The sequence below is a fragment of the Equus asinus genome, chromosome 29 (assembly GCF_041296235.1).
Source record: "Equus asinus isolate D_3611 breed Donkey chromosome 29, EquAss-T2T_v2, whole genome shotgun sequence".
In the NCBI taxonomy this organism is placed as follows: Eukaryota; Metazoa; Chordata; class Mammalia; order Perissodactyla; family Equidae; genus Equus; species Equus asinus.
The window spans coordinates 41,560,356-41,586,159 of NC_091818.1; the positions used below are offsets into that span (position 1 = coordinate 41,560,356).

General features: G+C 36.7%; 1 protein-coding gene across 2 annotated transcripts; it reads left to right on the forward strand.

The window, feature by feature from the left end:
• Positions 1-779: 779 nt before the first annotated feature.
• Positions 780-20,996, forward strand: LOC106827245 (aldo-keto reductase family 1 member C23). Of its 2 annotated transcripts, XM_014834992.3 has the most exons (9): positions 781-934; positions 2,931-3,098; positions 4,209-4,325; positions 5,617-5,694; positions 6,150-6,272; positions 8,935-9,041; positions 10,242-10,407; positions 19,000-19,082; positions 20,755-20,996. In XM_014834992.3, the coding sequence occupies exons 1-9, from the start codon at positions 851-853 to the stop codon at positions 20,795-20,797; spliced, it is 969 nt and encodes a 322-aa protein (XP_014690478.3). In that variant the 5' UTR covers positions 781-850; the 3' UTR covers positions 20,798-20,996. The 2 variants fall into 2 exon arrangements, with proteins under 2 accessions (XP_070357056.1, XP_014690478.3); XM_070500955.1 differs by lacking the exon at positions 5,617-5,694 and having other exon boundaries at positions 780-934.
• The last annotated feature ends 4,808 nt before the right edge of the window (positions 20,997-25,804 follow it).

Below are 25,804 nucleotides of genomic sequence, written 5' to 3' on the forward strand. Positions count from 1 at the left end.
TATCAATGCTGCATAATTCTCCTACGTCGCCCTAAGGTTGTTGTAATTTAAGTTGTTTCCAGTTTTTTCTTTCATTAATCCTGTTGAGCAAGATAATAAATTATAGAAAATATTCATCAGTTTTCTGGCAGTTAAATTATGATAGTTTTCTAAAAAGTTATATAACTGGGTAAACTTTACAAACACACTATTATTCTGTTTAATGGTCTGATAATCTTCTTTCCAAAATGTCTTTTTGGGGCACACTTTTCAGGATTTCACCCTTGTTCAGATGGGATATTCTTTTGATAAAGCAAAGAAAAAACAAATTTTGCTGATGAGGAAAGTAAAAAGACAAATTTGGTCTCAATTTGAAGTTTTAATTTTACATTGATGATAAACTTTTTAAAAAATGTTCGTTAGTGATTCCTCTAAATTGTGTGTGTGTGTGCGTTTGTGTGTATATGGCATAAGATACTTAATTGTTTCAAATTATGTATGATCCAGAAGAGGCTTCATCATGGCAAAAACAAAAGAGAGAGATTAGTATATAGAGGTTGATGGTCTAAAATATGTTCAATAGTTGTTCAGCTAATCTCTTATAATAATTTACTAATGTACTTAGGTCCTGAAGGTAAAATTTACTTGTCATTATGTAATAGTTCATTAAGATTCCTCTTTGATAAAATCAAACCAACAAGTTAACTGGTTCCAATTCTCTTCTCATTCCATGGGTTACTGCTTTAATCTTACTAAATTTACATTCTATTTTATAACAGTTGGACTGTGTACTTGCATGGCACCCTTCTCTTATCCATATAACCTGTGAGAGCAGAAGATTAACAGATTCTACTTAGAGAAGCAACAAACAATGGATCCCAAAGGTTGGCGTGTGGAACTAAATGATGGCCACTTCATTCATGCACTGGGATTTGGCACTTATGCACCTAATGAGGTAAAAATAGTGGTCTTTGGGTTGAGGACTTGAAAGAAAGTAGATCTAACATGAGTGGAAGACTACTTGCATTGTCAAGTCCTTGAGTTCCTTTCTGACTCTGGGAGGCTCACCTGGTTCTTGAGGCTAGGCTAGAACCGTTCCTTATACAAATAGACAAAGTAGTCAGTGTTCATTCTGCATCAGAGTCTGAGTGTGTGGCCACCCACAGATTATTCTGGGTTTTCCTCCAGTTTCCATCTGTTTCCCAGGTTGTCAAAAGAGATGAGACCTCAGTCAAGAACACTGACTGTAAGCTGCCTTGCTTTAAAGGTTATTACATGGGAGTGGTTTCTCTGTGTATTTCTAGAATTCAAAAAATCTTTCCTCTGACCAAGAAGACATTATCCAGAGAAATACTTGTGGTAAAAGGCCCTAGATATGAGGTGAATAATAACTGATGGGAGAGAATTGCTGTTCTGTTGTGGGGTAACCTGCTGAGTGCCAGGAATTAAATAATCCACCTGTAGTTTCCTATGTACTTCTCCTACTGCTTGGGAATTTATCCTGAATGGAAAAATTTAGCATCATTTGAGGGAATTAGCTACAGTCTTCCAGGCCAAAATTTCAATTCTTCATCTTTGGCATCAATTTAATTGAAGGAAATAGGTAGAGTTGGACCTTGCACAGAAGAGGGAGCAAAGTGGATGAGTTGCTAAACTGGAAGCCAGAAGTTTACCTTCTAAAGTTGGCTTTAGACTATTTAGTTCTATGACCAGGGATTAGTACTTAAAAGTTGAGTATCACATTCTCATATAGAAAACAAAAGGAAATGTTCAAAGAGATGTTTTGGAGACAGACGACAGTCGTTGTTTACTTTGTAACGGAAAGTGGGGTGAAGGGGATGGAAGAGTCAAGGATGCCACTGAATATTCAACTTTGGTCACTCTCTGAATGTCCTCTACATCTAAGGACTGAGCACAACCAGCAGAGAGCAGTTAGAACAAATATCTAGTTCCTAGTAACATCATTGAATAAAGAAAGCTTATGAAATACTTAAAAAGCAATGGAATAATACTCACCCATAAAACAGGTGGAAATTTTGCCATTTGCAACCAGATGGATGAACCTGGAGAACGTTATGCTAAGTGATATAAGACAGATACAGAAAGACAAATACTGCATGATTCCACTTACATATGGAATTTAAAAAAGTCAAACTCACAGAAGCAGAGAATAGAAGGGTAGTTGCACGGGGCTTGGAGAGACAGCAGTTGTAAAAATGGGGAGATATTGGTCAAAGGGCACAAACTGTCAGTTATATGATGAAGAAGTTCTGGGGAAATAATGTTCAGCACGGTGAACATGGTTAATAATATTATATTACATTCTTCAGATTTGGTAAGAAGGAATATCTTCAGTGTTCTCAACACACATTCACACAAAGCAGTTAACTAAGTGATGTGAGAAGTATTTTAACAGCTTAATTGTGGTAATCATTTCATGATGCATAAGTATGTCAAAACATCAGACTGTACAACTTAAATATATAGTTTTTAAATTCACATACAATATTTATTTGGCATTTCCTGTGTGACAACACTGAAAGAGGGCACTTAGAAGTGATCACTTTACTTTTGGAAATTTTATTCCATATAGCTTTTCCCTTTGTTGATTTTGCTCAGTAACCTCTCACAATATGAATAGCACCCGTGACTATAACTATATGCTGAGTCCTGTGATTTCTTTCAGCAAATCACTGAACCTGGGGCTGGTCTTGGGCATGTTCAATTCTACCAATCAACCAGTGAATGCCTGAGATTGAAGGAGTTGTTGTGATTCCCACTTTAGTTAATTACCAGAAAAGACCCAGGCAAACTGCCACGGGTTCATCAATACACATGCAGAAATAACCCAAAAAACAAGGAAAAATTAATTCTTTGGAAGGTCAAAGTTGTGCCATAGCTATCTGTCAATCACATGGATATCCAACTACTACCTTTGGTTGCTCATCTAGGTTCCTAAGAGCAAAGCTGTGGAGGCCACCAAATCAGCTATAGATGCCGGCTTCCGCCATATCGATTGTGCTCATTTGTACGACAATGAAAAGGAGGTTGGATTGGCTATCCGAAGCAAAATTCAAGATGGCACTGTGAAGAGAGAAGACATATTCTGCACTTCAAAGGTGCTGTTTATTTGGTGTGTGTTTGTGCACAGATGTGACCGTGATTGTGTGGAGATGACAATTGTATGTTGGGACCAGTTGTGTGGAGAATTTTCCGTATTGGTACAACTTTGTTCACACATATTCATGTATTAAGACTAGTGTCAGGGGCCAGCCAGGTGGTGCAGTGGTTAAGTGCGCACGTTCTGCTTTGGCAGCCCATGCTTCGCAGGCATGGATCCTGGGTTCAGACATAGCACCGCTTGGCAGGCCATGCTGTAGTAGGCTCCCACACATAAAGTAGAGGAAGATGGGCATGGAGGTTAGCTCAGGGCCAGTCTTCCTCAGCAAAAAGGGGAGGATTGGCAGATGTTAGCTCAGGGCTAGTCTTCCTCAAAAACAAAAAAACAACACTAATGTCAAAAAACGATTATGGCTTTCTCATCATTGCTTTTTCAAAGTTTATAATTTTAAAGTAAAATCACTTTACTTTTCTGAGCCTCAGAGCACATCAGGGTAAGTTGGTGTGAAGTATTGAATCAGACACTACTGTGATTAGATTATAGCTTTCCTTATCATGCTGGTGAGTTGCTACAGTTTCTTAACATTCTGAATCTCGCTTCTCATCTCCATCAATAGGAGACAGCAACATAAGAAGCACTTGGTGTATCAAACAAGATATGCCTATTTCTATAGATACAGATAAAGATATAGATGGAATTGACCCCAGCACATGTTAATATGTTTGAAGCACTTTTTATCTAAAAATGTAATGCTATTTATTCTCCAGAGGAATGAATATCTTACAGAATTAGGCTGTTTGTGAACTGCTTTGTAACGTCCATCAAACAGAATTCAGATAATGGACATGGTTATTATTTGATAACACTTTTTATCTTTTGGTTCATTCCCTTCCATTGTTAGTAGAGGTACTAATGATAAACCCAAATGAATAACAGAGTATCTAAGAGTAAGTCAGATCAAAAACAATGAAAGCAAGAAAAACGTATTTTTCCTCTGTAGTCATCAGTTTTCAACTGTAGAAAAATGTCTAATTATTAGGTGAAACAAGAAAAACAAAACGGACTCAAGTATTAATCCAATGCAACTTCCATTCTTTAACCTCTGCAGCTTTGGGCTACTTCTCTTCGACCGCAGTTGGTCCGGCCTGCCTTGGAAAAGTCTCTGAAAAATCTTCAACTGGACTATGTCGACCTCTATATTATTCATTTTCCTGTGGCTGTCAAGGTTGGCACTTTGCATAATCACATCTATTTTACTTCTCGTGTCAGAATGTTTTTCAGCTTGTCTGAATCAATATTTTGCTTAGAAGGATGTAGGGATTATTACACTAGAGAAGAATCCCCAAAATAATAATTCCTGATCAGCTTTTTGTGTACTTTTTTTGAATCCTTAATTACTTTTCCATGCCTCCAAGATAAAAGAGTTCAGCAATCTCAACACCACTGCCTCAAAAACTTGAGGAAATAAAAATAGGAAAGCTCAATGTGCAGTCCTGTTTATGACTCCAGAGTCTCTTAGGGATGTCACAAACAGAGAGATTCACACAGATGTAATGATCAATGAAATTGCCTTATGCTTTTGCATATGAGTTGTTCTCCTCATTCGTCGTTTCTAGTGGAAAGTAGATACGATGGTACTCTCTTTGGGTGGGTCTAACACTAGTAGCTGTCATGGGAACTTGGGAGACCTAGCCTACACCACTGGCTATCTTCAGGATGGAATTTTGTAGATTGCCTTTAGCCATTATGGATTGTCTTATGCAGGATTCTTGATTTTAAGTTATAGAAAGATACTAAAGATATCCTTTGCAGAAGAGTTTATTGGACTATGTAATGGAAAATCCAAGCCATTGATAGTTTTAAGGATTTGGAATAGTCTTCAGAAAAGTCTCATTTTCCCTATCCCTTACCTTTTCATTATTATTGGTTTGCTTTATTTTTGTTGCAGCATTTTCCATTGGTGGCAAATATAGCCCTGGGGCATGTTCAAGGCTCACAGTCATTAACACTTGAGAGTATCTCTCATCTTCTAACATTCATATTAATCCTTAAGAGAACCTTAAGTGACCCTGTTTGGTTCGTGTGCCTGCCCTTGGACCATTGAATGTCCAGACGGATAAGGAAGTCTGATTATCTAGCCAGGGTCAAGATTCTAATTTTTTTTCTGTAAATAAAATCATGTAATTTACTGTCATTTTCAGTGTAAGGGAGGCTTTTTTGCTAGAGTAAGGTATAGGGCAGACAATGGTAGCATAAGTTGCTCTGACTCCCCTTTAGGATCTAGGAAAATGACATTTATTAAAACATAATCAGCATAAGAAATTAGTCGAAACCTGTGACCTAAATGCATTTCTTACAACTCCGTATGCAAACCATGTTGCAAATATTAGTATCTAAAATGTTACACCACCTAACTCACAGAGGTTTAGTGTTCTGGCCCTAGATGTACCTGGCAGCATTGCTAAACGTGGAGAAATTATTTTGTGACATCACTAACACGGCTGCTTCTATTCCAGCCAGGGGAGGAACATCTTCCACAAGATGAACAAGGAAGAATGATATTTGACACAGTGGATCTCTGTGCCACGTGGGAGGTGAGTGCTTGGAGGAGAGGCCACAGGGGAAATCAAGAGAGGGGCAGTCTTTTTTCCCTCTCCACTTTTGAGAATGGGCTATGTACCTTTGTATTCAACAACTCATAAACTTTAAAAGAAGGGGTATGCTTTAGTGGTGTGGAGGAAATCGTTACTGAAATGTGTATTGAGAGAAATAGGGCAGAATAATTTGGGACAGGAATGATAGGCATCTCTTTCCTTCTATGTGCAATAGTCTTTCACATTTTTCTCAGAAGAAGACAATAATTCTTATCCTTGTTGTCACTATATTCTTTCCCTGTTTAATTTACTACTTTTTTCTCTTCTCATTAATCAAGCCAATTGGCTTCATTGTCATTTCTTGACAGTTGTTCCTTTCAACAGATTTTTCTTGCATTTATTCTTGATCTATAAGTAATTGCACAAATGATTCCTCACCAACACTTCCTCTCCAGGCCATGGAGAAGTGTAAAGATGCAGGATTGACCAAGTCCATCGGAGTGTCCAACTTTAACCGCAGGCAGCTGGAGATGATCCTGAACAAGCCAGGGCTCAAGCACAAGCCTGTGTGCAACCAGGTGAGCACCCTTGGATTACTCTCCCTTGTGTTCTTCATCTCTTTCTTCTTGCACTCTGCCAGATGTCTATTTGCTTCCCCTTCTATTCACCCTACCTTTACGGCGCAGACGATTCCAGAAAGCAGAGCCTCAGTGTTGATGGACATTGATAGAAGTGATAATGTATCTCTTTTTGCAAAGTCTTAGTGAAAAAATTATTTAGTTCTAAGTTTTCTATAGGAATTCAGGGAAAGTAAAAGAATTACTGGAGAGCTAGAATATTTACGCAGACCTTAGAGGGAAGGTGACATTTCGCTGAGCTGTAAGTGATGGTCAGAGTTTGGTGGAGTGAAAGTGATTTGAAGGGAATTGTGTGCAGGAAGGAAGATCATGAACACATGGAATTGGCAGTAAATAAGGAAAGAGTGAAAATAAGGTGAGGTAGTTAGGGGTTTGTATGGGGTTTGTATGTCTGAGTCTTTTGTCTTGGTATTTCTGCTTTCAGGGGTCTTTGAATAGGAAGCATGGATACAAGAAAACTTAATTGGAGTCTATGAAACTCATACAGGTTAGAGGGATGGTTTCTGGTGATATTAATGGTGGACAAATTCAACATTCTGTAACATTTTCAGGAATATAGAGCAGATCTTATTATTTAATCAGTCTTAGTCTGGTCCTCCTCATTGATTTTTACGCTTAAATGAACTGTTCATACACATGATTCTGTATCTGGTTCTGTACTGTTACATTTTTTGTCTATTTTTATTTTGCTAGCATAAGAACACAACATGGGATCAACCTTCTTCAGAATTTTGAAGGATGCAACACAATACAATACAATATTGTTAACTATGGGGACTTACAGAGCAGATCTGCATAACTTATTCATCTTGCATAACTGAGACTCCACGGCCACAGCGAACAACTCCAGGCTTCTCCCTCCTCTCCACTTCCGGCAACCACATTTCTTCTCTCTGATTCTATGAGTATGACTAACTAAGATTCCTCACATATGTGGTACCATGCAGTACTTGTCCTTATATGAATGTCTTATTTCATTTACCATAACGTCCTCAAAGTATAACTTGGAGTCAAGAAGAAAGCATCTTCTGTTGGAAAATGTGACATAAAATTCAATAATTTGACATATAGTGATATAGCACTTCTGATTTTCAATTATAAATGTTAAAACTTTCATGTGATACTAGCATTAGTTTTACTCTCAATTTTTATTATGAATTGAATAAAATGAATGAATAAAATTATGAATATTATTATGAATATTCAGATAGTAAGAGAAGTCGAGTATGATAGAGAACATCCATGTTTTCCCTCCTACATTCAAAATTTTTAACATTTTACCACATTGCCAAATATAACTCTGTAAATATATATATATGTGTAATTTTTCGCAGACCCTCTTCAAAGTAAGTTGTAGATATGACAATTCCCCTCACAGACCTCAGAAAGCATACGATCTAGCATTCAATCCATATTCAAACTTTCCTATGGTTTTCCCAATGGCTTTTCTAGGCCTTTTCTAATCAGGAGCCAATTGTGGACCATATTTTACTTTCATTCATGTTTAATAAGCTTTCCTAAGCAAAAATGGTCACTCAACCTCTTTTGTACCATGACTTCCGGACAGATTTTTGTTGGATATTCTGAATTTTTCCAATTGTTGTCTTGTGATATTAACTAACTTGTTTCTCTAGTCCCAGTTTCTATAAAACTAGAAGTTAGATCTGAATGCCTTATTGCACTAATGTTAAATATTTATGGCAAGAAAATGTCCTTTGCATGCTGTGTCCCTGAAATTGCACTCTGGTAGGAAGCCTGTCATGACAAATTGTCCCACTGTGAAGGGTGTTAGTTTGTTTGTCTTGGTTAAGGTAGTTGTAGTCAGGCATTCTCTTTGTAAATGTATATTTTCCACTTTGAAATTATCTAGCAATCTGTCCAGTGATAATTATATCAGTGAAAGTCATAATGCACTCAAGTTTTCACATAGTGGTTGAGTAGCCATCAATTATTTTACCTTCAATTAGTTATTTCATTGGGATTTGTAAATAATTATTTTCCATTTTAAGCATTATTTTATAATTTTTTTTACCTGGCATTTTATCATAAACAGAAAATTCCCTCAGCTCACTCTCTCTCTCTCTCTTTCTCTCATCACTGTGCACTCATGGGTTTTTACTTACTGTATGTGTTATAATTGCTTTTAGTCATTATTCCCTTTGTTGCTCAAATCTACCATATGTCACCATTTTAATCCCCGTCAAAATGGTTCTTTTGTCCTTTAGATATCTTTTCACAAGTCTGAATAATTTCTTGCTTTCTGGCACTATTTGATGTCGAAGGCTCAAACAGCTCTTTTCCTATCCAAGATCTAGAATTAGCCATGTCTTCTTGCATTATACCATGGTATCGAGTAATCAAGATCTGATCCATGGAGTCACTTGTTCTCAGGAATGTCATCCTTTTTCGAGTTTTTTTTTATGCTTTTAGAGAACAGAGATATAATATTTATTTTTAAAAAATAATTACTTATCTTCATATTTCCAGTTTAAATTTGATAATACACAGTTTTTTATTCAGCTTATTTTTTGCTTTTAACCTGTTTTATTTTAATATTGTCATTTCACATAATCTGACACTCTTCTATCTTGGTATTCTGCAGGTGGAATGTCACCCTTATCTCAACCAGAGCAAACTGTTGGATTTCTGCAAGTCAAAGGATATTGTCCTGGTTGCCTACAGTGCTTTGGGAACCCAACGTGAACATTGGTAATGAAGACAACAGGGAGATTCCCTAAAACACTATTTTTGATGAAATAGTTTTAATGATACCCCACTCAGTTTTCCGGAATGAACTCTCAATCAATTTGGTGGAGAAAGAGGAAGGATGGAAAAAAATCCTTCTCTGTTATCACCCCATCACCCTGCCAATTCTTTACTATTATATGTAACTGCTTAATCAATAGCAATTGCCTGCATTAACATCTGTATATGATCCAAAACTTCAGACAAAAGACATAAGCTTAAGTCATGATTTATTAGTTACTAACTAATTACGCCATTTTCAGTAATATACTCTCTAAGCTTCACTTAATTTATGTCTAAAATCAGAATGGGGCTGGCCTGGTGACATTCTGGTTAATTTCACACATTCCACTTTTTGGCTCAGGGCCCTCAGGTTCGGATCCCAGGTACAGACCTACATGACACTCATCAAGCCATGCTGTGCTGGATGGCATCCCACATATAAAAAACAGAGGAAGATTGGCAGAGATGTTAGCCCGGGGACAGTCTTCCTCAAGCAAAAAGAGGAATATTGGCAATGGGTGTCAGCTAAGGACCAATCTTCCTCACACACACACAGTATACATATATATGTATACAATATATGCATATATGTATATGTATATATAGCACCCAGGTTTATCATGAGAGAAAAAATTATAATCTGAAACATTTTTGCAAACTTCTATAGAAATATTGCACACTATGAGTAACGATAAAAGAAGTAGTTATCATCATTTTGGGACTACTCAACTTTTATCAATATCTTAGAAAAGGAAAATAAAAACTATCCTATACTTTCCCTTCCTCTTTCTCCTTTCATACCTTTGTTCTTACTTTGAGGACTAGGATCAGAGAAGAAAGACAGCCACTGAGAAGGAGTAAGAAAAAATTCATGATTTGGAAACATCAGTCTGAACTCAGGCCTGCGTCTAAACGACATGGAGGGATTTGAAAACACAGAATGTTAGGTGCTACATCTTAATTTCTGAATCAGGTGGTCTTGGAGGAAGCGATGGAATTTGCCTTCCTGACAAGTTCCCAGATGACAGTCTTGCTTCTGGTCCCAGGACTACATTTTGAGAAGCACTGGTCCAGAGTGGACTTACTGAGTCTGTTTTGGAAGTCTCCCAACAAACTGAGTACTGAGTCTCAGGTCTTCAACATTACTGCATTTCCCTCCAGGATAGACCACAGCTCCCCAGTCCTCTTGGATGATCCAGTTCTTTGTGCCATGGCAAAAAAGTACAAGCGAACTCCAGCACTGATTGCCCTTCGCTACCAGCTACAGTGTGGGGTGGTGGTCCTGGCCAAGAGTTACAATGAGAAGCGGATCAAAGAGAATGTGCAGGTGATGAGTGAGGCTGTGGGCATAGGTCTTCTGCATAATATCCTTCATGTGTGTTCTTCTTTGTAAGGCTCTCAATTCATCTTTGGGCTCAGATGAGTTATCTGTTATTTCCCATGCATGTATACCTTATGTTTATTGCCACCGGTTTTCTCCTGCTGTTGCCACAGTAAGAGATTGGACAGAAAAGAGAGATTTCATTTCTAGCATGAAGTCTTCAATGTACTCTTTAACCCTCTGAAAGTAAATCTCATTTCTCGATTCTAAAATGAGGGAAATGGATTAGGGGATTTTCTTTATCTATTTAGGTTGCTATAAGAAAACACAATAGACTGGAGGTCTTGTGAACAACAGAAATTTATTTCTCACAGTTCCAGTTGCTGGAAGTCTGAGATCAAGGTGCCAATGTGGTTGGATGATAGCTTCCTTCTGGGACTCACATTTCTCATTGTATCTTAACATGGTAGAAGTGGTAATGGATCTCTTTCTGGTCTCTTTTATGAAGGCATTGATCTCATTCAAGAGGGCTCCCCTAGTTAACCCTCAAAGGACATACTTTCTAATGCTACCACAATGGGGGTTAGGTTTCCAACATATGATTTTGGAGGCATGTAAACTTCAGAATGTAGCAGTGATCTTCAATCTCCAAATCACTGTGCTTTAGTTTGCATTTCCTTGAATAATAATGTAGTTTCATCTTCATGTATTTATTCTCTCTGAGTTTCCACATTTGTGGAGTCCCCGATCAAGTCTTTGTCCATTTTTATTAAGATGTTATTCATTTTATTTATGTGTAGGGAGAGCATTAGCTATAGCTGCATAACAAATGATCCCCAATTTAGAATTTTACTACAAAAGCTGTTTATTTGGCTCATGATTCTGTGGTTTGACAATTAGCCTGGGCTCAACTAAGCAGCTTTCTTAGCTGAGGTCTGTCATGTATTTGCAGTTAAATGACAAATAACTCTGCAGCTCAGCTTTACAAAGTTATTTTGGCTGTTGTCAGTGGTGGTTCAACTCTGTTCCTTATAACCTTTCACACAATGGGCTAGACTGGAGACAACTAGCCTGTACTTCATCACATCACAGTGGCATGATCTCAAGGAAGTGAGAAGATGCTTGCAGCGTCTTTTCATGTGTAGTCTCAGAATGGACTCACTCCTGCTTCTGGCAAATTTTATTGTCCAGTACAACTTACAGGCCAGGCCAGATTCAAGGATTAGAGAATCTTGCAAAAGTGCTTTTGTCTTCTCATTCAAATTTGGGTCTCTAATACACCTGAATTAATTTTTTAATATGATGTGAAAATGGACTCAAATATGTATATGTTTAAATGGAAATCCAAATGTCCATATTTTCCCACAGATTTGTGTTGTCTTCTCTGTCATATATCCAATGTCCCTCAGTCTATTTCCTGCCTCTTTATTTTATACAACTACTTAATTTTCTCTACTGTCACATTATCATGGAAAGTAAGTCTTGTTTTTCAGAATTTTAAAATTTTTTCTTTATTCCTTTCTCTTAGTTCAGAATGTCTTGGCTATTCTTGACTAGTTGTCCTATTTTTATTTTTTTTTCTTCAGTTCATAATAGTTTACATCATTGTGAAATTTCAGTTGTACATTATTTCTTGTCTGTCACCAAGAAGGTGCTCCCCTCCACCCCCTGTGTCCACCCCCCCCACACTCCCATTCCCCTGGTAACCACTGAACTTTTTTCTTTTTCCATGTGCTTGTTTATATTCCACACATGAGTGAAATCATCTGGTGTTTGTCTTTCTCAGTCTGGCTTATTTCACAAAGAATAATTCCCTCCAGGTCTTTCCATGTTGTTTCAAATGAGATGAATTTGTCTTTTTTCTGGCTGAGTAGTATTCCATTATATATATATATACCATATCTTCTTTATCCAATCATCATTCAATGGGCAGTTGATAGTTTCCATGTCTTGGCTATTGTGATTAGTGCTGTGATGACCAAAGGGGTACATAGCTTACTTCAGATTGTTAATTTCAAGTTCTTTGGGTAGATACCTAGCAGTGGGATAGCTGGGTCATATGGTAGCTCTCTTTTTGATTTTTTGAGGAATCTCCATACTGTTTCTCATAGTGGCTGCACCAGTTTTCATTCCCACTAGCAGTGTATGAGGGTTCCCTTCTCTCCACACTCTTCTCTCCAACATTCGTTATTTTTAGCTGCAGTGATTGTAGCCATCTTAACAGGCATATGGTGGTACCTTCGTGTACTTTTGATTAGCATTTCCCTGATGATTACTGGTATTGAACATCTTTTCATGTGTTTGTTGGCCATCTCTATATCTTCTTAGGAAAAACGTCTGTTCATATCCTCTGCCCATTTTTTGATTGGGCTGTTTGCTTTTTTGTTGTTCAGTTATGTGAGTTCCTTTTATGTTATGGAGATTAACCCCTTATTGAATATATGATTTGGAAAAATTTTCTCCCAATTGATCAGTTGTCTTTTGGTTTTGATCCTAGTTTCTTTTGCCTTGCAGAAGCTCTTTATCCTGATGAACTCCCACTTGTTTGTGTTTTCTATTGTTTCCTTAGTCTGTGAAGACATGGTATTTGAAAATGTCCTTTTAAGTTCAATGTCAAAGATGCTACTACCTATATTATCTTCCAGGACTTTTATGGTTTCAGTATGTATCTTCAAGTCTTTGACTCATTTTGAGTTTATTTTTGAATATTGCATGAGATAATGGTCCACTTTCATTCTTTTTCATTTGGCTGTCCAGTTTCCCCAAGACCAGTTATTGAAGAGACTGCCTTTTCTCCATTGTATGTTCTTGGCACATTTGCCAAAGATTAGTTGTCTCTAGATGTGCGTTTTTGTGTCTGGGATTTCAGTTCCGTTCCATTAATCTGTGTGCCTGTTTTTGTACAAATACAATGCTGTTTTGATCACTATGGCTTTCTCATACATTTACAAGTCAGGGATTGTGATGCCTAAGGCTTTGTTCTTTTTTCTCAGGATTTCTTTGTCAATTTGGGATCCTTGGGTGCACCATAAGAATTTTAGGATTCTTTGCTCTATTTCTGTGAAGAATGTCATTGGGATTCTGATTGGGATTGCATTGAATCTGTAGATTGCATTAGGTAGTGTGGACATTGTAACTATGTTTGTTCTTCCAATCCATGTGCATGAAATCTCTTTCCATCTCTTTATGTCATTATCTATTTCTTTCAATAACGTCTTATATTTTTAATGTATAAGCCCTTTTCCTCCTTAGTTAAATTTATTCCTAGGAGCTTTATTCATTTTTTGCCATACTAAATTGAATTGAATTCCTTAGTTCTCTTTCTGCAAGTTCGCTATTGGACTGCAGAAATGCAACTGATCTCTCCATGTTGATTTTGTATCCCACAACTTTACTGTAATTGTTAATTATTTCTAATACTTTTCTGATGGATTCTTTAGGGTTTTCTACGTATGACATCATGTCGTCTGCAAACAACGAGAGCTTCACTTCTTCAATTACTATCTGGATTCCTTTTATTCCTTTCTCTTGCCTAGTTGCTCTGGCCAAAACCTCGAATACTATGGTGAATAAGAGTGGTGAGAGTGGGCATCCTTGTCTTCTTCCTGTTCTCAGGGGGGTGGCATTCAGCTTTTTCCCATTGAGTATGACGTTGGCTTTGGGCTTGTCATACATGGCCTTTATTATGTTGAGGTAATTTCCTTCTATCTCCATTTTGTTAAGAGTTTTTTTAATCATAAATGGCTGTTGGATCTTGTTAAATGCTTTCTCTGCATCTATTGAGATGATCATGTGGTTTTTCTTCCTCATTTTGTTAATACAGTGCATGACATTGATTGATTTGTGGTTGTTGAACCATCCCTGTGTCCCTGGAATAAATCCCACTTGATCATGATATACGATGTCTTTGATGTATTGCTGTATTCAGGTTGCCATTATTTTGTTTAGAATTTTTGCATATATGTTCGTCAGCGATATTGGCCTGTAGTTTTCCTTTTTTGTGTTGCCCTTGTTACGGGTTGGTATCCGAGTGATGTTTGCCTGGTAGAATGTGTTAGGAAGCGTTCCATCTTCCCTAATTTTTTGAAATAGCTTGAGGAGGATAGGTATTAAATCCTCTCTGAAAGTTTGTTAGAATTCCACAGGGAAGCCATCTGGTCCTCGGCTTTTATTCTCTTGGATTCTTTTGATTACTGTATCAATCTCTTTACTTGTGATTGGTCTATTCAGGTTCTCTATTCCTTCTTGATTCAGCTTTGGGAGGTTGTAAGAGTCTAAGAATTTATCCATTTCCTCTAGATGGTCCATTTTGTTGATGTGTTCTTTTTTGTAGTTTTCTCTTATAATCCATTGTATTTCTGTACTGTTATTTCTCCTCCTTCATTTCTAATTTTGTTTATCTCAACTTTCTCTCTCTCTTTTTTTATAACACTGGCTAGGGGTCTGTCAATTTTATTTATGTTCTCAAAGAGCTGGATCTTTGTTTTATTTACCCTTTCTACTGCCTTTTTTGTTTTAATAGCATTAATTGCTGCTCTGATTTTTATTATTTCACTGCTTCTGCTGACTTTGGGCTTTCTTTGTTCTTCTTTTTCTAATTCAATTAGATGTAGCTTGAGATTGCTTATTTGAGGGTTTTTTGTTTGTAAACTTGAGCCGGTATTGTGATGAATTTCCCTCTTAATATGGCTTTTGCTGCATCCCATATGATTGGTAATTACATTTTCATTTTCATTTGTCTCCAGATATCTTTTGATTTCTTCTGTAATTTCTTCAATCATTCATTGGTTGTTTCATAGCATGTTGTTTAGTTTCCACATCTTTATCCTTTACTCAGTTTTTTTCTTGTAATTAATTTCTAGCTTCATAGCATTGTGATCAGAAAAGATGCTTGTTATTATTTCAGTCTTCTTAGATTTATTGAGGGTTGCCTTGTTTCCCAACATATGGTCTATCCTTGAGAATGTTCCATGCACATTTGGGAAGGATGTGTATACTGCTGTTTTTGAATGGAGTATTCTAAATATGTCTATTAAGTCCATCTGGTCTAGCTTTTCCTTTAGCTCCACTTTTTCCTTGCTGAATTTCTGTCTGGATGATTTATCCATTGATGTGAGTAGAGTGTTGAGGTCCCCTACTATTATTGTGTTATTATTAATGTCTTCTTTTAGGTTTGTTAATAATTGCTTCATGTACTTTGGTGCTCCTGTGTTGGGTGCATGGATATTTTTGTTATTTCTTCTTGATGGAATGTCCCTTTGATCATTATATACTGCCCCTCTTTGTCTGGCTTTACTTTTCTTATCTTGAATTCTACTTTGTCTGATATACATATTACCACACCTGCTTTCTTTTGTTTGCCATTAGCTTGGAGTATCATCTTTCTTCCCTTCATTCTGAGGCTGTGTTTGACATTGGAGCTGAGATGTGTTTCCTGGAGGCAGCATAGTGTTTGGTCTTGTGCTTTAATCCATCTTGTCACTATGTGTTTTTTTTATTGGAGAACTCAATCCATTTACATTTAGTGTTATTTTGGATATGTGAGATCTTAATGCTGCCATTTTATCCCTGGTTTTCTGGTTCTCCTGCATTTCCTTATTTTCTCATCCTGTGTATTTTGGTCTACCAATTGAGTTATGCAGTTTTTTATGTTTTGTTTCTGTGTTTTCTGCTTCTTTATTATTTGTGTCTCTGTTCTGCTTTTTGTTTAGTGGTTATCCTGAGGTTTGCATTCAAGTTCTCATGGATAAGATAGCCCTTTTCTGATGGCTTTAATTTCCTTAAACTAAACCAATTCAGTCCCTTTCCTCCTCCCCTCCTAAATTGTTTTTCCCACATCGTATTTCATCTTGTGTTATGATTTTGTGGTTAAAATGACAAGATTTTCTTTGTTTTCTTCCCTTTGTTTTTAAAGCTATACTTGAGTATTTGCTATCATGCTCTGATTCTGTCTACCTATTCAACTCCTTACTCCGTGCTTTGTAACCACTTCCTCCCCCCCCTTTTCTTTTCAGGTATGAGGACTTTCTTGAGGATTTCTTGTAGGGGGTGTCTTGAGGCTATGAGCTCTCTTAGCTTATGTTTGTCTGGGAAAGGTTTTATTTCTCCATCATATCTGAAGGATATTTTCCCTGGATAGCATATTCTTGGATGAAAGTTTTTGTCCTTCAATGACTTGAATATGTCATTCCAGTCTCTCCTAGCGTGTAAGGTTTTTGCAGAGACATCTGCTGAAAGTCTGTTAGGGGTTCCTTTTGTAGATTATTTTCTTCTGCCTTGCTACCCTTAGTATTCTTCCTTGTCATTCACTTTTGCCACTTTCACTACTATATGCCTTGCAGTAGGTCTTTTTACATTGACGTAGTTAGGAGATCTGGCAGCTTCTTCTACATGAATTTCCTTCCCTAGGTTTGGGAAATTCTCTGCTGTTATTTCTTTCAACAACTTCCTACTTCATTCTGCTTCTCTTCTCCTTCTGGAATACCTGTAATTCTTATGTTTCTTTTCCTAATTGAGTTGGATAGTTCTTGGAGACTTTCTTCATTTCTTTTTACTCTTGCTTTTCTCTCTCCTCTTCATCTGGAGCATTTCAAGATGTTTATCTTTGATTTTGCTGATATGCTCCTCTGTGGTGTCTGTTTGAGCATTCAGAGAATCCATATTTTCTTTTATTTATTTCATTGTATCTTTCATCTCTTATATTTCTGACTGGTTCTTCTTTATAGTTTCTATTTCTTTTGTGAAGGATCTCCTGAACTTGTTAAATTGTTTCTCTACGTTCTCTTTTACTTCATTGAGTTTTTTAATGATAGCTGTTTTGAATCCTTTTGTCATTTAGATTACATATTTCTGTGTTCTCAAGCCTTATTTCTGGGTACTTGTTATTTTCTCTCTGGTCTGGAGTTTTAATATAGTGTTTCCTATTGCTAGAGGAGGTGGCTCAGTTCTTATGCATCCTGGTGTTATTCAGTTACAGTTTCCACCTATTGTCTATTGGTTGGTGTCAAAAGCCACATATTCTGAGTCTTCTGCCTTCAGGTAAAATCCCAGGGACTAGAGCTGGCATTGAGCAGTTGGGGGGAGGTGTGCTTTCTCCTGTGTGCTCTCGGGGTTTTCTCCCTCTCCTCTCTTGGGGTGTTGGCTTGGTACGGTCCCTCCTAGTGAAAACTTTCTTTCACCCCTGTATAGGGCTTCTCTCTAGGTTGCAAGAGTCCTTTGGAGTCCTTGAATTTCCTGTGAATAAACATCTCCTTCCCACTTCCTTCCATCTAGGAGGCCTCACATGGTCCCAATTGCAGTCTTTAAGGGAGGGAACAAAGATTTCTCTTACCTCATCCTCCTCCTCCAAGGGGGATTCAGCCTCTCTGCCCTCCATCACATAGCTGCATAGTCACTGTGATGCTTTTTATGTTGTATGTGGATGTCATCTGTTGGAGCATGGATTTATTTTCATTGTATATTGGAAGTGAAAGATTTCTGAGAGACATCACTGTGCCATGATGCTGACATCACTTGACTAGTTGTTATTTAATGTTAAAATAATGTCACTTATCAATTTTCACAAAAATAAAAGCATAAATCTTCCATTCATATTGCATTCAAACTATAGATAACTTTGAAGAAAAATGTCTTCTCTACAATATTAATATCTCTAAACCATGATCATAACATTAATTTTAATCACTTTGGTATTCATTATATATGTTTAATAAATTTCATAACTTTTTCGACAATGTCATTTACATAATTCTTTTGTTAGCTTTATTCATAGATAAGTGATAAATTAGATACCCTTTTGATAAATTTTTCCTAATCTTTTATTTTGAGGATTTTCAAAGGTACAGGAAAGTTGAAAGAGCAATTGCAATAAATGCATGACTTAAATACATCAATTGTTATATCGTTGACATTTTTCCTACTATCTATCTATCTATCAATCAAATTGTCCATCTCTGAATCTATCCTTCCAACTACTGTATGTATTGCTATGTTAGAACATTATTATGGATTGATGGATTTACTTGTTTCAACATATTAGCCATTATCAACACTCTTTTTGGTGCTTAAAGTGTCCTCCATTTAGACAGTGACATCCCCTTCAAGCCAGTTACTGTGTCCTTTGAATATGACATCATTAGTTTTTCAAAAATTATTGCTTTAAATGACCTTGGAAAAAGTTTCTCCACATTCTAACTCTTTATTGGTGGGCTTTAGAAATCCACATGTATTATTAAAAATTACCAAATTATATGTTTTATTTTCAAAATTTATTTCTAGATTTTTCTGGATTTGCTGAGCTCATTACCCTATCTCTTTGAATAATGACAACTTTGATACTTCAGCTTTTAAAAAAATCTCCTTTTGTCTGTTGTCTTGTGCAGTTTTAATATACTCTACCTAGGGATGGATTTCTATTTAATTTTTGCCTTATATTTATTACCACTTGAGTATTTTGCTGATGTGTTTAAAAACTTGTTTGGAAACTTGTGAGACATTTTGAGTGTTGCCTCTGTACCATTCAATCAGATTTGCCTGAATTTTCTGGATTGGTATTTACGCAATCTAAAATTTGTGAAAATCTTTCTATTTCTGTGATAGGCTTTTGGGTTCCAGTTGACTTCAGAGGACATGAAAGTCCTAGATGGCCTAAACCGAAATCTGCGATATGTTACTTTAGAAATGTAAGTGACTTTGGTCAACATGTTGGGCTCAATTCATTTTCTGATAATGAGTGTATGATGTTAAAATTTACCACAATACCAGGAGGACAGAGGCCAGTTTGAGACAGAGATGAGACAGGTACTTTCTAGAATCTCATCCCAGATTCACTCCAGGGCTTTGTTCACTGTCACAACAGCAGGGTGAATGGATCAGGGTAAGCTTGAACTTTCACACATATGTCCTGCCCTCATCACTCCAAGGAACTTTCCAAGAAGCTAGATATTGCTGAATCTACATCTTCCATGTATGCCTACCATTTCTACAACAATCCAGTGGACATACACTGTGGATATCACCATTGTAGCCTAATTCAATGTTTCCAAAACTCTGTTTATCATCTTCTTCTCCCAACTTCTCAAATATTTATCAGATTAGAAGATTCTCCATAAAGCTTGTAGTCCATGCCAGAAATGCCCATCACTCCCATATGGTGCCTTCATGAGATCCTGCTAAGTTTATGTCCTTCACAAGTTTCCAAATTTCTTCCTTCCTTTTCAATGCCCATTTGTTCAGGACACAAATACTGCATTTCCCTACAGAAAAGCTAGTCTTGTGGGAACAATAAGAATTCTTGGTTTAGATTTTCTGAAATATGGAGATCTCAATGAAGAAGATAAAGATTTCAAGAAGAGAGATTTAAACCAAGGGAAGAGTGTGGAGACAAAAGCAGCATTGTTGGAAAAAATGTTTACCCAACTAAACATCTTTACTATCACTTCATGCGTTAAGGTTCTGGAATTTTGAGATAAGTCCTTCAGCATAAATGAGGGAAAGGAAAGGCAAATTTCCTCTGCCTGTGAGAATTTTAATTCACAATTGTAATAAATGTGATAATGTATGGAAAAGTATTAGCATAAGGCAAAGTTTTGAATACTCAAAAGTTTGTAGACACATTTTTATCCTTGCTAATATATTTATTAATATAGATTCAAATGAAGAATAAAATAGGGAAATTATGCAGAGAGAAAGGTAATCAATAAGTCATACTTCCAATAAATTAGATATTTTAATAAGAAGCCATTATATTCTATCACTTTCTCTTTTGGCCTGTTAGCGAATAGACAGCTTTCTATTGTACAGTAAGCTCCTTGGAGATGGGACCCAATTTTTATGTGCAATTCTTTAGATTTATGATTATAACTTAGTATGTTTTCTGTGGTGGGGAGTTAGTAAATAATTAATAAACTTTAAAAATTGAAGTGAAATTCTACTCAGTAACCTGTGTTAGCTTAAATTATTTCTCATTTCTGAGCATGTGGCTGGACATGTCTTCTTCAAAACACGGCACAGCCACTCTTTTCTCCCACTGAGGATTTCCAAAAGAAAGGAGAGGTGACCTGGTTGTTTTCTTGACAGATGTAGCTGTGAAAAGGAGGTCTTTGAAGTTTTGACACTACTTCTTCTGTGTATTAATATCTGGGCAGGGAATACCATTTAAATAATTTAATTATTTTTATCATTATTTAATATTATGAAGTCATGTTTGTGAAAGAAAGAAAGGCAGACTTCATGCCCAGTTAGGAAATAAAATGTTTAACTTTACCCTAATGACAGCTTCATAGAAATCACTTCTGTACCACCCTGGAAACAGAGTCATTGAATCCATTCATGTATTATTTTTTTTCATTTTAGATTTGCTGGCCACCCTGAGTATCCATTTTCTGATGATTATTAACTTGGAGGCCTTTGTCCTGATCTCCACTAGAAGCTCTGTGTGTGGATAGTGAGGCAAGAAATGTCTCAGATGTTGGGAATTGCATACGTCAGCATGAATTTCATCCATGTTGTTTAGAAACACATACTCAGCAAGATTTAAGTCCATAGGTCAGGAAAGAAAGGCACTCAATATTTGTCACATCCTGTAACAATTAAAAATTTTCCCCACAAATCTCTTTCCTATTCCAGTCTCTGTTTTGTATATTTTCTTTCCTCCTGACTCATTAGAGCAAAAAATTGATTTACCTAGAATTTCTGTGTGTGTGTGGAGGTGGAATGGGATACAATAACAGTAATTTTATAGATACTTCTGGAGAGGACTGGATAGAGTTTTCATTCCCTAGGGAAGTAGTAGTTAGCAGTCATTTATGAGTCAGTGATCCTTTAGGAATTCAAAGACCAAGAGGACACATTCCATACAGTCTGGATGGTGAGAAACATATTGAAAGGATGATCAGCAATGCATAGGCTCCCTTTCAGCAGCTCAGGGGATCATTAGACCAGGAAATCCCAGAATGAGGTAACCCCGGGTCAGGGTTGGCCCAGGAGGTGGGAGGGGAGCCAGACTGGAAGGATGACTAGGAGTCAGATATATTGTAGTTTTATGAGTGGGGAGTTGAGCACATATATGTTTGGGAAACTTTGGGACATGCTGCTTTGCTTCTTCTCTGCTGTAGACAAAAAGAAACTTTTCACAATATTTTACCTCAGAACCAGAGCTGAGAGTCAGAGCTAGACAGTTGCATGTGCCCTGGAAACAGTAATGAGCTTGTAGGCTTGTATTTTGGCACTAATTTGGCAAGAAACGACTGATCAAATCACCTTGAACATTAGCTCCATGTTTATCATAATTTCTTAGGTTCAAAAACATATTAATTTGATATACTGGATCCTTTTAAGTGTCTCATACACAAAGCAAGGCACACTTACAGATAGAAAACACAAAACATTCCCAGGCCTTTAAATATTTTTGGTATAGCCATTGTGAATGTGACAAAAACACTTAGTAATTCCAACTCTTCTAAATTTTCAAATACCATTTCAAAATACTGCAATGAAAAATCACACAATGTTTACAACATTCATTAACTTTTAGGAAAAACTTTTTTTAAACATATACATCTATCTTCCATAATTTTTGTGGGTACATAGTCAATCACGTAATTGTAAGGAACTATATTTTGAACTGAAACTACATTGTTAAAATTTGAGACAATCATGGACCAAACAACGATAAGAATTTTGAGACTAAAAGTTGTTCAAAACCTGGGTACACTTTCTAATACCTATACCTGCAATTGTTTCTTCCTCTCATGGCCACATTCTTGTGTCATAACCACTAGGCTTTCTGAAGCCATGCTCTTCAGCTGGGACAAAATAAAAAACCCACAGTATTTCCTAAAATAATTTATCATTTAAATTAGAAAAGGTCATATATGTTCCCAGATTTTTGTTCACATTTGCATAACCTTATTTCATTAAGACCCACTTAATAATTATTGGGGTTGAATCTTATTGGCAGGCTGTAATTGTACCCTTTTCTATTTATAATGTCTCCTTAGATATCTTTTTAGTCATTTCGTTAAAATTCATCCTAAAGTGTTCCTCCCCTGGGAAAATCAGTGTACATGATAAAAGTGGCCAAGCAATCTCCCTAAGCCTATTTCAGGCAGGAAAAAGAAAATGAGAAGATGCCAAGCCTCAAGAAACTATACGGTCTAATGAATTCAGAACTGTTCAAAAAAGAGGGCCAAACTTTAAAAACATTGAAAAAGCTAGAGTTTTGATTTCTGGTTGCATAGATAAAGGACTTGAAAGTCAGCACTTCCTTCCTCATATCAAGAAAAAAGATAAACAACCTAAGAATGAACTCTCCTTAGGTCCACCAGAAAATTGAAGTCACAGGGCAAACTGCAGATCTAAAATTGGAGATACAGGTGGTTACAGAATAGCACAACTCCATGAGAGCAAGAGAACAACAAAGTTACTTGGCTGACATTACTCAATTTCAAGGCTTACTAGAAGGCTGCAGCAATCAAGACAGTTTGGTACAGGTGAACATACAGACATGTTGATCAATGGAGCAGAATAGGGAGTCCAGAAATAGAGCCAGACAAATGGAGTTGAAACATCTTTGAGAAAAGAACAAAGGCAATGCAATTGAGAAAGAACAATCTTTTTAACCACTAGATATCCACATGCAAAAAGTGAATCTAGATTCAGACTTTATACATTTCAGAAAACTCAAAATGACTTATCGACCTGAGTGCAAAATGGAAAAGTATAAGACTTTACAAGACAACACAGGTGGAAATCTAGATGATCTTGGGCATGGTGATGACTTTTTATTTATTTATTTTCAAATTGAATTGCCAAGTTACTTTATTAATAAAATATTGTCATAATCACCTTTATAAGTTTGAAATACCAAGCAGTATGGGAACCCTCAACAGTTTCAACAGTATTGTGTGCCATCTATTTTACATTGCTGACATTATTGATTTTTTGATACATCATTTGCCTCTTTCATCTTGGGAACTAATATAGTTTAGTCAATTGCCTCATCATTGCTCCTTTTAGTAGATATTATTTCAATACACCACACTTCAGGGAAATTATCAGATATTGGTGGGCTTGAATCTTTTACTTTAGTTTCCTCCAAAATAGCTTTGTATATTAGGTCATAAAGATTTCCTGAAACTAAATCGACACATTCAAGGGAAACAGCATTAAAGGCATGATCTATGAAAGAAAAAAATATGTTAGACTTCTTTATAATGAAAAAAATCTTCTCTGTGAAATATACTATGCAGAGAATGAAAAGACAAGCTTTATACTGGTCAAAAATGTTTGCAAAACATATTTATAATAGATCAGTATCCAAAATATAAAAAGGGCTCCTAAAGCTATGTAGTAAGAAAACAAACAACTTAAAAATTAGCAAAATAACTGAACAGACACTTCACCAAAGAAGATATATAGATGACAATTAAACATATGAAAATTTGCTCAACATTATTTGTCATTAAGGCATTGCATATAAAAACCAAAATGAGATACCAAGGATTGGATGTCACCATCATGGCAGAGTGAAGTCTCTCAGAAATCTTTCCCCTCCAATACAGAACAAAGTAAACATCCATAATCCAACAGAGGTCATCCAAACACAACATAAAAAAAGTTGGAAAAACCCATGCAGCCATATGATGGAGGGCAGAGTGGTTGGAGCCCCCCTCAAAAAATTGGAATGGGGTGAGAGAAATCTTCACTCCTTCCCCTTAAAGACTGCAATCTGGGAGAATGGGAGGCCTCCAAGAAGGAAGAAGCAGGGGAGGGGACGTTTCTTTGTGGGAAAATCAAAGAATCCCCAGGGCCCTTGCACCCTAGAGGTAATCCCTCAACTGGGGCAAAAGTTTTCATGGCAGGTGACTTTATCAAGCCAACACCTCAGGAGAGCAGCAGGAGAAAACTCTGAGATTATGCAGGATAATCATAAATATTAGAGATGAAAGATACAGTGGGAGAAATAAAAGAAAATATGGATTCCCCAAATGCTCAAGTGGAGACCATAGAGGAATGTATCAGCATAACGGAAGATAGACATGTTGAAATTCTCCAGATAGAGGAGGAGAGAGAACTAAGACTAAAAAGAAACCTTGAAAGTCTGAGAAATATCAGACTCAATTAGGAAATGCAACATAAGTATTATAGGTATTCAAGAAGGAGAAGAGAAGGAGAATGGAATAGAAAGCTTGTTGAAAAAATATAATAGCAGAGAACTTCCCAAACCTAGAGAAGGAAATCCGTGTGGAAGAGGCTGCCAGATCTCCTAAATATGTCAATGTAAAAAGATCTATTGCAAGGCATATAATAGAGAAACTGGCAAAACTGAAAGACAAACAAAGAATACTAAGGGTAGCAAGGCAGAAGAAAATAACCTACGAAGGAACCCCTATCAGACTTTCAGCAGATGTCTCTGCAGAAACCTTACAGGCTAGGAGAGACTGGAGTGACATATTCAAGTCATTGAAGGACAAAAACGTTCAGCCAAGAATATGCCATCCAGTGAAAATATCCTTCTGATACGATGGAGAAATAAAACTTGTCCCAGACAAACATAAGCTAAGAGAGTTTGTTGTCATGAACCCTCTCACAAGAAATCCTCCAGAAAGCCCTCATACCTGATAAAAAAGGGGGAGAGAGGGGTTAAAAAGCATGGAGTAAGGAGTTAAATAAGTAGACAGAAGTAGAGCAGGATAGCAATCAATGAAGTATACCATTAAAAACAAAGGGAAAGAAAACACAAAAAACAAAGGTAATCATCTCATTTTAACCACAAACTCATAACACAAGATGAAATAAGATGTGAAAAAAACAACTTAGGAGGGGAAGAGGAAAGGCAGTGAATCGATTTAGTCTATGGAAATTAGAAGCCATCAGAAAAGGACTATCTTATCCCGAGATCTTGAATACAAACCTCAGGGTAACTACTAAACAAAAAAGCAGAACAGACACACAAGTAATAAGTAAGGAGACAACAAAGAAACACAACATAAAAACTACTTAACTCGATTGGTGGACCAAAATGCACAGGACGAGAAAAAATGGAAATGCAGGAGAACCAGACAATGAGGGATAAAATGGCAGCACTAAGCCCTCATAAATCCATAATCACGCTCAATGAAAATGGATTGAATTCTCCAATAAAAAGACACAGACTGGTGAGATGGGTTAAAGAAGAAGACCCAACAATATGCTGCCTCCAGGCAACACATCTCAGCTTGCATGACAAACACAGGTTCAGAGTGAAGGGATGGAAGAGGATACTCCAAGTTCATGGCAAACAAAAGAAATACTGTGTTGCAAATACTTATATCAGACTTATATGCTTATATTAAAGCAGAGTTCAAGATAAGACAGGTAAAAACAAAGAGGGGCAGTATATAATGATCAAGGGACATTCCAT